At 37.0% G+C, this 12,349-nt stretch overlaps 2 protein-coding genes across 5 annotated transcripts in view; one reads left to right on the top strand and one right to left on the bottom strand.

Moving 5' to 3' along the window:
* Positions 1 to 72: 72 nt before the first annotated feature.
* On the bottom strand, positions 73 to 4,440 carry LOC113466841 (carbohydrate sulfotransferase 11). Its single transcript, XM_026822579.1, has 4 exons — positions 4,132 to 4,440; positions 1,003 to 1,217; positions 395 to 848; positions 73 to 194 (listed from the first exon to the last, which is right to left on the bottom strand). Exons 1-4 carry the CDS (start codon positions 4,235 to 4,237, stop codon positions 73 to 75), a joined length of 897 nt encoding a protein of 298 aa, XP_026678380.1. The 5' UTR covers positions 4,238 to 4,440.
* Positions 4,441 to 5,854: 1,414 nt separating this feature from the next.
* Positions 5,855 to 12,349, top strand: part of LOC103507804 (NAD kinase) — a 93,157-nt gene continuing 86,662 nt past the window's right edge. The window contains exons 1-4 of one of the 4 annotated variants that reach the window (XM_026822588.1): positions 5,856 to 6,076; positions 6,302 to 6,382; positions 7,233 to 7,354; positions 10,829 to 10,924. In XM_026822588.1, the coding sequence (XP_026678389.1) occupies positions 7,233 to 7,354; positions 10,829 to 10,924 (218 nt within the window). In that variant the 5' untranslated portion in view covers positions 5,856 to 6,076; positions 6,302 to 6,382. Of the gene's footprint in view, positions 6,077 to 6,301; positions 6,391 to 6,617; positions 6,750 to 7,232; positions 7,355 to 10,828; positions 10,925 to 12,349 lie in introns of those variants that run through there. The other 3 variants (XM_026822587.1, XM_008472313.2, XM_026822589.1) reach the window with 3 other exon arrangements.

Here is a 12,349-nt window from a genome sequence, read left to right as displayed (position 1 = left end):
AGGTATCATATCCATTTCCCAACTTTTCCCTATTGTTACATATGTTCTTGACTTGAGGAACGCCTATTTCCCTCAGGAGGAGATTGGCATCTTCATACAGCGTTTCGTGTTTCCCTGAAAAGAGAAGTTGACTTGAGGAACGCCTATTTCCCTCAGGAGGAGATTGGCATCTTCATACAGCGTTTCGTGTTTCCCTGAAAAGAGAAGAAAAAAAAATGAGCAAGCTCTCCATAGCCTGATTGTCGTGGTGAGTCTTATTAATAACAGCTAATTTTTCTTTACGGATAATTATATCGAGGGTAAAGAAAACTATAAGTTACCTACATAGGCATTGAAAAGTATCTGGAGTAAAATTAGTACCTATACCTACTTGGGTAGTTAGGTATCTCCTTACCAATAAAATCATAGTTGATCTTGCAAGGTTGACACAAATGATGCACAGGCCTCCAATGCTCATTCATCTCCTCTCCTCTACCATTCTTAGTGAGAAATGTGGCAAATTCATTGAACGTGACGTCATCTCCGTGATTTAAAGAATGATTCGTCGGTCTGGTTCGAATCGTTTTGATAATGTGTTTGCCGAACCTGGACTGAAAATATTTGGAACTTGAGTAACTCTGCTCCAGCTTATTGTGAAACGCGGACACAAGTCTTTCAAATGGATGTCGGACGAAGAGGAATTTCGTGTAGGACTCGAGAAAATGATGGATTTCGTCTTTAGAAAAGTTGCTCAGTTTGTAATTCATTGTCAGCTTATGAGCAACATCAGCGGGAATGGACGACGGGTCCGTTGTGTTAATCTGGCCCACGAGTATGAGAAATATCCGTTTCCAGTTCGTGCATGCTACCTGAAATCAGAAGTAAAACATTACGTGAAAAACACAGAGACGGTGAGGTTTTTCGAGGTGTTGGCTCACAGTGCGCTAAATTTCTTCTTTCTACCTTTCATATTTAAGTGGACGAGACTTTCAAAAAACCATATATGTAGATATCAGTACTTACTTTGGGTACGTAGCAATATAGCAACTTGTGCTTTTTATCCACCAAGATATGCTCCAATACTTGCTCATCTTCCAAAACAGAAGATTTGTTCAAGTCTTCTTTGTAAGTTAGGCACTGACTCGTTAAATATTCGAGTCTTTCAAAATGTGTCAGACTCCAGTTCTTGTTCATTGACGGTATGTTGTATGTTTTAGCATTTACTTTCATTATGTCACCTGAAAATTAATGATAAAGAATTTAAAATTAATTAGGTATCTACTAAGGAGGTAAGTAGGTAGGTACTGGACTACAAAATTTACATCAAAACCACTATTCCACAAAGTCGCACGGATAAAAGGTGTAGGTTTTCAGGTACGAGAATAGGTATTTGCCCCGTGTCCTCGATCTAATGAGGTGAAGGGAAACACATTTAGAACTAATTTTCAGGGTGTAGAGATTTTTATCTATGTATCTCTACCCTTGACCATGTAAAAAAGAACGAATCAATGCGGCCGGTGCCAAGTTTTTGCCAAGTGGTTTGATGGCAAAATATTGGTACATACATGATAATATGTAGTAATTAGGTATTGATCTACTCATATATATCTATAGTTAGGTATCTACCAGTAATAGGTAGTACCGACTAGGTATACCCGTGATACTATAGTATATATATATATTGTGGTTTTGGTATCTACCTCTAATAAGTTGTAAGGTCTACCAATCTACCTAATGTACCCGTGACACTATCTTGGTTTTCAATCAGCATAATGTTGGTAAAAACATGTTTAGTTATTGGTATTGAAATTTACTTTTAATGTGTCTAATGGCTCTTTAATGGTTACTGTTCAGCGAGAGTTATCTACTCTCTCTGAAACCGATTCGGATCCTTACTAACCCGCTGTGTATAAATCTCACCATTAATTACTCAAGTACCTACTCTAAGTAGGCATAATGTGTCTCGAGTGAGATACATAATGATAAAGGGATTAATGAGGGACCGAAGAGTGCACTGTTTAAGTTATAAGTTCTGGAGCAGTAGGTCAACAAAATAGAAATGAAGTAAATCCCAAAAAAATCTGAATTGACGTAACCCCAGATATCAGGCTACTTTCACTGACTTTCTTCTGCTTCACGCTAGGAATCTCATTCACATCAATAATTATCCTAATGAAATTCTAATGACTACTTACCCGCAGAAATAAGTATAGGTACCTATGGGTAATAACTAGGTAGGTACCTATAATGAGATTATGTATTCCATGATAAAGTATTCAATTAGATTTCTTGAGGCTATGGATATAGGTAAATATACATGTAGGTACCTAATATGTAATAGGGTAAATTAAATACAATATTTACCTATGTCCAGTTTTGATTGAGCTTTAACAGGATTTTACCAATATCTAACCTAAATCTTGGCTTCTGTGAGCATAATATGTATGAGCAATTTTTAAAGATCGGTGCAACGGTTGGCGGCATTTTACCGCTTTTTGGCGGTTTTCGGTGTAATTTAACAATATCTCGGGAACAGAACAAGCTAGAGACTTGAAATTTGGTATGTAGTTCACAAATGTGACAAGGATGCAACACAAAACGTTTGGTTGAGATGTTTGCTGCGCTTGGTGTGACAAGGATGCAATACAAAACGTTTGGTTAAAATAGGTGCTGCGGTTGGTCGGTATTTTGACCGACTTTTGGACGGGTTTCGACCGCTTTTTGGCGGTTTTAAGCCATATACTGACTAAACAGTTAGAAATATTGTAAATGTTACAACAGAACACCCAAATAAGCACCATTCAATAGGATAAGGAAAGTCGTGTGATGTTCACACCAGATTTTTAGAAAGTGGGAACATGCCGGGATTCAGTACCTACTTAAGTAGATATACATTCTGTAAGGCAGTGTTTCTTAATTGGTGTTCCGCGGAACCTAGGGGTTCCGCGAGCGGACGGCAAGGGTTCCGCGAGTTATTTTGGAAAAATCATACACTAGATAAAATGCAGGCAAGGGTTCCGCGAGATATTTTGGAAAAATCATACACTAGATAAAATGCAGTTTCAAAACGACCATCTTAGACTAGGTATTTCATCTTACACAGCTTTTTTTAGAGGTTTGATAGAGGGAACTGTAACATCTAAGGTCTTATCGTCCCGAAATCGAAGAGAGAAGAATGACAGGATAGGAGGAAAGGGTGGGGGGGTGCAATCTTGAAATTTCAGGGTTCCGCAAAGATGTTCACCTTTTGAAAAGGGTTCCGCGGGCCAAACTAATTAAGAAACACTGGCTTAAATAAAGGTTGACAATAGAGGATATCAAGGCATTTGCAGCAATGCCAGCTTAAGTAGTCTTCTGCAGATTATGACGATGGGTCAGCTCCCTGGTTAGGGGTCACCTGTGCTCGCGTTGCACGCGCGGGAGACCCGGGTTCGATTCCCGGCGGGGTCAAGAAATTTGTATCATGCAAATGATTGATCCCGTGACTGGCTGTTGTGGGGCCCACTCAGCGGACCCGGGTTCGATTCCCTGCCTCGTTTCAGTCAGCTCCCATGGCGTAGTGGTCACTGCGCTCGCCTTGCACGCGGGAGACCCGGGTTCGAATCCCGGCAGGGTCAAGAAATTTGTATCATGCAAATGATTGATCCCGTGACTGGCTGTTGCGGGGCCCACTCAGCCTCGTGAGGAAATCCAATCTTCAGCTCCCATGGCGTAGTGGTCACTGCGCTCGCCTTGCACGCGGGAGACCCGGGTTCGATTCCCGGGGGAATGGCGTCAGCTCCCATGGCGTAGTGGTCACTGCACTCGCCTTGCACGCGGGAGACCCGGGTTCGATTCCCGGCGGGGCCAAGAAATTGTATCATGCAAATGATTGATCCCGTGACTGGCTGTTGCGGGGCCCACTCAGCCTCGTGAGGAAAATGAGTAGCTATTAGGGGGTGCAATCTTGAAATTTCAGGGTTCCGCAAAGATGTTCACCTTTTGAAAAGGGTTCCGCGGGCCAAACTAATTAAGAAACACTGCTGTAAGGGACACCGGTGATAAGGGGCACAAATCGCACAATAGAAACTCGCACAAATTCCTTTAAGAGGATGTTACTATCATCATTATTTGTAACCAAGCCGGTTATTATTACCTGTATAATATTATTACCTGAAGAAAACTTCTGACTGAACCAGAAGACCTCAAAAAACACAACACAAAACGAGAAAAATATCAACACATAGATGGTAATTTTAAGAAAAATATTGCTTCCCATTGCATTATTGTCAGAAGAATTTTCGTTTCTTCATTCTAATTTTAAAAAGTAGGTAGGTATTTCAGAATAATTATCTCGATATTTTTAATTGTTTTTAAAGTATCTACTATCAAAACAAATTCTCTCGTTAAAAAAGTAGGTAGGTACCTATTTTACGAAGGGAAAAAATTTATCGAAAAAAGTTAATAAGTTAGCGTGAAGTTTAAAAGCAATGAACAACTGAATGAGACGACGGAATTCACCATGTGATAAGAGGAGATACCTGTAGAGAGAGTTCCTAATATTTACAGTTATTTTATCCCCTTCAGTCCTGGAGAACAAGTTTAAGTAGTTCTGGTCCAGCATCACAGCCACCGACCTAGCCAGTTACGCTCTCGCGTAGTAAACACGGACCTACTTATGGCCAGTATAAATAATAGATTGAAGTATCTATAGGTCGGTACTATTCACACTTCAATCCTAATCGTTTTAATTTTAATCCACCAAAGGATGAAAGATGTTTTTTTGGACACAAATAATAGCTCAGAAGACAATGAAATTTCATTGAAGATTAACTTAATAAAAAAAGCCTTTAATAATGAAGTGGGGCAAAATAATTTAGGTAAGTAGGTCCAAAAGTAATAACAACATGGTTAGGTATCAGAGATTAGAGAGAGTTCCTAATATTTACAGTTTATCTTAAATAAAGGAACTATAATATACCGAACAGGCAATTGTAGGTAGAAGGAAAGGTAAACTGTCTCCTCTTCAGTACATGAATCTCTTACTACCTATTGTATGACTCATTCCATTGACAAATTTTATCAATCTTGTATCGTGTATTTTGCTTGAATAAGAAAGAAAATTGGCAGAGTCTCCTGAATCTTTGAAAAATACGCAAGTTCAAACTTCAAAATGAGGGCGTCACCGAAAGTCTCGAAGTGTATAAAAACCAGAATAGTTTCGTAGGTTCTCCGAGCTCGAGGTAGGTATATGTATATCACATTGTTTGGAGTATGTCCAAGAAATTTTCAAAATTGTACCTACGATTTTTTCAGCACGCTTCGAGTTTATCGGAACGTTTCTCTGTCATCGACCAGCGGCAGTGTTTTGATGGTGAACAAACATCATGTGTTTCTTCCTCCTCAAAAGTTTTGTGTTTGCTATTTTAAAGTTAATATATAATGTTAGATTAAAACGCGCGACATTTCGTAATACATATTAGGAATGAAAAGCCTTGCATCTTGCATATTGCGTGAACATTACAGAATATTTGCTTGAAAATTTTGTGACATCAAAATATTCGATTCAAAATAATATTTGTGACGTCACAAATGTCAATATTTTCGTTCTACGAAGTGCGAAGTCGTTTCCAGAACACAGGCCCCTGATGCCGTTACGAAGGGACGGCAATTTCCGGAAAACTTGACAACAGCGCTTTTTTTTGTTCGGTAAATGATCCTCAAAATCAGCCAATGAAAAGAAGTGAAAAAGTAAACAAACAATGTCATTGGTCGATTTTAAATTTTTGATCCGATCAACCGATCATTTGAATCATTTGATAAAATACGTTTTTCAAAATGTCACGAATTTTTGAAATTCAAGTCTGCTCTTTTCAAGTTTTTAGAAAGATTTTAAAATATTCCTAACTTTTATACTGCTGTTCGCCTTTTCCTTCACCTTTTTTCTGTTCTGCTCCTGTGGACGCAATAACGTAACACCTAGAAAAAAAAACCCATCTATTCTATGACAGTGGCACTCCCTTTACTCAACTGAAAAAGTTGTTGAAATTTGAGCTTTTTCAAAAGTGAACTGATAAGATAAGCCTGGTATACTTGATTGTCAAATGAACTGATGGAGGTAGGTACTAATATAAGCTCTGTTATCATTGTTATCATGCATGTTAACTGTTGACTAGTAAGTAGGTAGGTAAGTACATTGTCACTATCTTATCCCATAAGAATTTGAAGAAACATTCAAAAGATTAGGTGGGTACATGTATGAATTATTCAGTGAAGGAGGAGGGAGGGGGGAGTTACCTACCTAAAATTGTAACCCCTGGATCTTTTTCTTTTAATGTTAAAGGTCATGCTTTTGCAAAAGTGCAGGAAAAATTGTCCAAAAATAGAGTAACAAAGGCCTATCAGGAGACCAAAGACCCCTGGGGTAAGTAGGTAAGTTCTAAACCAGATAGACCTAGGTACTTCCTCAAATAATTTCCTAGAAGGTAAGTAGAGGAGGAAGGTATCAACTTTTAATGAGGTCCAGCAGTACAGATTTATCTATAGAGTTGATTTGAACAATCCATGAACCTATCTATCCTGACAGTTACTTATTTAAGTTTTTGTAGTTACTGGTGCACTTAGACCAACTTGGGAAAAAATTGATTAGAATGATTAGTGTTCTTTCGATGCTTGGTCTGTGAACATGTGTGTGTGAGTCATTTTGAAATTTCAGTTTAGTGTTTGTGTTTAATTGTGTTAAATATTTATTTGTTTTAATAATATTTTTTTTTTATATATATATATTCAGGGTTAGTATTATTTTTTATTTACAATGAGTCCATAAATTTAGATAATTTATGTTTTTAATTCAGAACAGGATAAGTGCTTCTTCCAAAGGGGTAGTTTCATAGATATTCATGAAAATTTTATTTCAAAACCATACTACATACTTTAAGTAACAATAGAAAAATGTATTTCCTTGTTCAAAAATTTCCCATTTAATATTTACTTAATAAGCTTAGGGTCTGAATAATTAAGTTGGAAGACTTACTACCAAGGTACCTACTGATTGTACCTAGGTATTGGTTTATGATGTAGGATGAAATATTATGACTTCATTATGTACCTATTGTATTTTTATTATTTTACCTTCTTATAGTCAACCTAGGTAATATTAATTTTGATTATAAGTACCTACCAAGTGATTTTTTTCTTATCTGTTTGTGTGAAAAAAGATGGGTGTATATTTTTATCAATTCAGTTCAGCATTTAATATTATTTTTTGTTCCTAGATGAATGAGAATGCTATGAAAATGGCTCAGGCCATGGTCCAGCTGGAGTTGAAAGACGATAGTCCAAAGGTTCCTAGGAAAACCGTTTGTGGAAAAGTCCAAGAGAAGTTGGGCACTTTCAGGTAGGTACCTATTTATTAAATTGATTTATTACTTTTATCTCCTGTCCAAGAAGATAAAACTTCACTTGATTCAACTAAAACTAAATAAATGGTAGGTAGGTAGCTAGCTAGCTAGGAAAAGATAAAAAAAAAGTTAATATCAAGAACCGGCATTACAAAACTACTTACTTTTGTTCCTTCCTTCCTTCCTTTTCATTGCTTCTTAAGTACATATCTACTAATTTACTTGTTAACATTTATGAGGAAAAGAATATAATAATAATAAATATCCTTGAAAACAAAATGGACACTGGTTTTTTCAAACTAATTTGCATTAGTAAAAAAAAACTGTGTATATTACTACTTACCTACTTCCAAAAGGAGTGGGTGGTTGATAAAAAAAAAAAAAAAAAAAAAAAAAAAAAAAAAAAAAAAAAAAAAAAAAAAAACATGTTTCCACTTAATTGCATGTTATCTCTTATTCTACATCATTGATCTAAAAAAAAAGAAACAAGATTTGGAGAGAGACTATGTACCTACTTGTGTAAATTACACTGTATAATATTTGGATCAGAAAATAACCAGATTAAATTTGTATTAAATTACTAGTATTACTACCTATAGGTGCCTACAAGGAAACTTTGTGGAGTTCAAGTGAATTACTTAAATATTTAGTTGAAGACAGAGTTTTATTTTTAATTATTATCAGAGACCAACAGGGTCAATTTAGAGCTGTCATGAGACAAGAAGAATTGGATACTTCAACATTTTAAGTGTAGGAGAGATATTTCAAATACCTAGTACTTAGCGACTAGGTAGATTAAAGTTTCAAAGTGGGCAGCAGTAGATACGTAGGTATACCTAAAATCATCAATCACATGTATTCTACTTATGTAATTTCATAAAATACATAAGACCTTGTTTAGACTGCTGAAGGGACTTTTTAGTCTCATTCGAGCAAGATAAACAATAAACAAGGTATTTTCTATTTTTCTATTCTATGTATACGGTTTGAATTCGTCTCTTCCCTATACGCTGTCAATCCGGGTCTAAGGGTGTTTCAATACAATTTCAATACGCTCGATGCTCTATGCTCTCCGCTCCATTTTTAGCCCAAGTCAGCTGTCAGATAGTGTTTTAACTTCGAACTTCAAGACATTCTCTCGTAATTAGGATCAGCTCAGAAATTGCAACAACACCTTTCATTCGAGTGTGATCTCATCTCGTGTTAGCGTTCATGTCAATAGACTCGGATAAAATACTTCACGTCAATATACGTACGTATCTAAACTCGGGTAGATTATATCACGGCGCTGTCAATCCGGGTCTAAGGGTGTTTCAATTAATTTTCAACCGCTCATTGTTTTGAATCAATACCGTTTTGTAATCAGAAGATGTCTTTTATCATTCGAAATTCAAACATTTTTTGTACCAAAAGTTTTCGAAAGAGGGTAGGAGAAACTTTAACTGTAACAACGCAGGTCTTATTGTCCCGAAATTGTAGAGAGAAGAAGGGCAGGATAAGTGAAAGCCAGGCGTTCTGAGAACGTACCTTATCTGTTTAGGTAAAAGTTCGCCCGGGGCGGGAATCAAACCCGCGTCCTAATGGCGCTTACAACGCAGGCGAAGCCAAGCTGGCCAATATAAACAAATCCGATGAGTGATTTTTTCTACTCTTGTTCGGAGTTGAACCCACGCCCTTCTGTAGTCAATCGTTCTCCTACCAACCTACACAGCTGCGAGTGTAGACAATAGTTACCCTGTATATCTCTTACACTTCAAACGATTTCTGATATTAACGATCTAAGAGAAATGTTTAATCAATTTTATTTTATATCGGAAAGCCTGGTATACATTTTATAAATCGTGTAACAACTTCGTGATGGTCGTGTCTATTAGAATTATTCTCTCACACACCTATCACAACTATAGCACATATTTATGTGGTTTACTTTATTTATGAGCTGTTACATATTATCTTTTTTCGATCGAATAAAAACGCGATGTAGGTATGTACCTAGCTCCTTGATGTTGTACTTTGTTTCTACGTCTTAAACAATCGACACCGTGATTCTGTTGGCATAGATCAGGGATTTCCAACATCCATGTGTATGCGGGCCACATGCTGCATTGGCAGGGACTTCGCGGGCCACATACACAGTGGAGCAGGCCCGTGTCCAGGATTTTCTTGAGGGGATGGGGGATGGATGCTCCATTTTTAGAGTCCACCCCTTAGTGAAAGAGCAAAAATCAGAAAAGCTTTGCGGGCCACAAAAAGTGTCTGGTGAGCCACATGTGGCCCGCGGGCCGCTAGTTGGAAATCGCTGGCACAGATCTTGAACCAGAGGAATATCGGCTAAAACAAGGGATTGAGAAATATTAGATCTGCCTACAATCCTACATGTCCTACTTTCGAAATAATGTAACACGTAAACTCCTTGAAATGTTGAGAGTTAAATAAATATTATTTTTGGTTATGATTAATTTGATATCTGGGGCTGATGAATCATTTGATCACGATTTTTCGGCTCTTTCCTTTCGGCTGTCGGGGTGCACTCAGCCTTGTGAAATCAAGTATATGTAGGTACCTATTTCTGCTGAAAGAACAATCTGGTATGTGGCATTATGCAGTTATCTAATTAAAAAGTAACGTTACAAATAAACAAATTGTGTCTTAGTAAAGCAGAATATAGGCACTGTGTAATTCTAAACAGACCCAGTGACAGACCGAGTAATGTTTTACCTATATGCTCCTTTTATCACATGAGAAAGATTTATTGCCCTCATAAAAAGGCTAAGAACCTGTGTGAAACGATCAAATTTCATTCCCTATGCAAATATTTCAAATTCAAAAACTGTTCGTGCCATAACACTTTGATTTAGAAACCTTTCTGCACGAAAGTACAGGAATTATTCCAAGTTCAAATTCAAAAACTGTTCGTGCCATAACACTTTGATTTAGAAACCTTTCTGCACGAAAGTACAGGAATTATTCCAAGTAGACTGTCCGGTTTATGCCAACGTCTATAACTCATTTGACTATTTCAGTCTTGGGCAAGATTTTTTAAAGATGCTCAGATGTACTTATAGCATTGGATCAGCATGATTCTTTTATTCTGTGTACTTAAACATTCTATACATATTTTACACGGTAACCTCGCACGTCAACAACATAGTACTTATCACATGTTAAAAATCAGTGCTATTTTCGCTAGTTAGTGTCCATATTTAAGTACTTATCCAAGTATACTTCACGTTTAAATACGTTCCTACATATGTCAGTTCCAATTGCAAGCCCCATGAAAAACCGCAAAAATCTGTTTCGTGGCCATAGGCCGAGCGTCGTGTCGCTTTGAACTCTTGACGTTCGCGCGCCTCCGGGCACGCTTGATTAAAGGATTTTGTGATTACAAAGTCCTTAATTGAAAGTCCTATTAATAAGTTTTACTTTTTTCCCCAAGTGACAAAATAAAAACTGATGATGATTTTTTCCAGCCATCCGGAAGGTAATTTGCAAACCGATTGTCCCAGTCATGATTCAATTTGTTCAAACTGTGGCTGTTCAAACGCAAACTGCCAAGATATGCGAAGGTACCTTTTCTTTAGAAGTTTGTAGTTTGAATTTGATTCAGTTGTTTTTGCCGTTTTTGAAAATGAGTTGGCCTGAGGAAAAGTAGATTTTTACAGCACGTCCACTTTTTTTTTTTTTTTTTTTTTTTTTTTTTTTTTTTTGTGCAGCAAATGAAAATTACAGGAAAATTCCTTCTAACTTTCTACATTTTACATTGAAATGGGGGGTCTTTTCTGACGAAATTCCTGTGTGCGGAGTCCAGTATTTAGGACTATTGCACCCTTCTAACTTTCTAAGTACTTTTTACAGTTCTTACTTCAAATTGTATTACGTTCCCAAGAGAGTTAGCATGCTTCAAAATAATGTAAAGAAGAACACAAAGAGCTTTTACTCTTCACAACTATTTGTGTTCTTCTTTTCAAGATGAATCTTCACAAAGTCACGTCAGAATCTATCAATATGTCAAAATAATGCTTTGAAGATATTCTAGAATTCTAGATCCATTTGCATTTGTTTTCTCCATTTATTGTATTTTTAATTTATGAAGGAATTTTCCGTTAGAGAATCCATTTCGCTAAACTGATTGCCAAGTTCACGTTAATATGCACGTGCAGATTATGCTAGTAGCGATACCTCTACCTAAATTACATAAATTCAAGAATTCATAATTATGTGTTCTTAAAATTCATGGATCTACGTTTCGATGGCATTGCTTGATCCTTTTGTGTTGTAGGATTTCAAGTTTGCTTTGATGTTTGAAATGTTTGACTCTTTTCAAAAGAATTTCGACTTTTTTCCCTTTCAGATTTTACGATGTATTAAAGTTTTTGTAGATAGTAAGTAGACTTTTTGCCTGTACCTTTTCATGATTCTTCTATTGACTGTCATTTTTCTTCTATTAATGTAGAGGGAGATTAATTAATTAGCTATTATCATTAAATGTAAATACAGTTTCTTTGTGTTATTATGTCACAATTTTGGTGCTTAGTGCAGCATTGTAGGATTTTCCCAATATCTCAATACACAATCCTAAAATCCAATGTTTACCTACCATGCTGGTACCGGTCGCTATGCGCATTATATTAGATACATAGCTACTCATTTTCCTCACGAGGCTGAGTGGGCCCCGCAACAGCCAGTCACGCAGTCAATCCTTTGCAGATACAAATTTCTTGACCCCGCCGGGAATCGAACCCGGGTCTCCCGCGTGCAAGGCGAGTGCAGTGACCACTACGCCAACTTGACCCCGCCGGGAATCGAACCCGGGTCTCCCGCGTGCAAGGCGAGCGCAGTGACCACTACGCCATGGGAGCTGACTTTTATCATTAAATAATTATTAATATTATTATGGATTTTATTTGTGTGAAGTGTAAAGTGGAGAGCCTCTTCAAAATTCTCATGTGGTTATCATTACTAAAAGTGCCTCCTTTTGCAGTACTTTCCCA

The sequence above is a fragment of the Diaphorina citri genome, unplaced genomic scaffold, assembly GCF_000475195.1.
Source record: "Diaphorina citri unplaced genomic scaffold, Diaci psyllid genome assembly version 1.1 scaffold343, whole genome shotgun sequence".
In the NCBI taxonomy this organism is placed as follows: Eukaryota; Metazoa; Arthropoda; class Insecta; order Hemiptera; family Psyllidae; genus Diaphorina; species Diaphorina citri.
This window is presented reverse-complemented; position numbering and strand designations above follow the sequence as displayed.

Bases quoted from the DNA above. Each gene is read 5' to 3' on its own strand.
- LOC113466841 (XM_026822579.1), bottom strand. From the start codon at position 4,237: ATGGGAAGCAATATTTTTCTTAAAATTACCATCTATGTGTTGATATTT. The intron at 849-1,002 runs GTAAGTACTGAT...TTCTGATTTCAG, and splicing joins TATATTGCTACGTACCCAAA to GTAGCATGCACGAACTGGAA. The intron at 195-394 runs GTAAGGAGATAC...TTCTCTTTTCAG, and splicing joins GATCAACTATGATTTTATTG to GGAAACACGAAACGCTGTAT.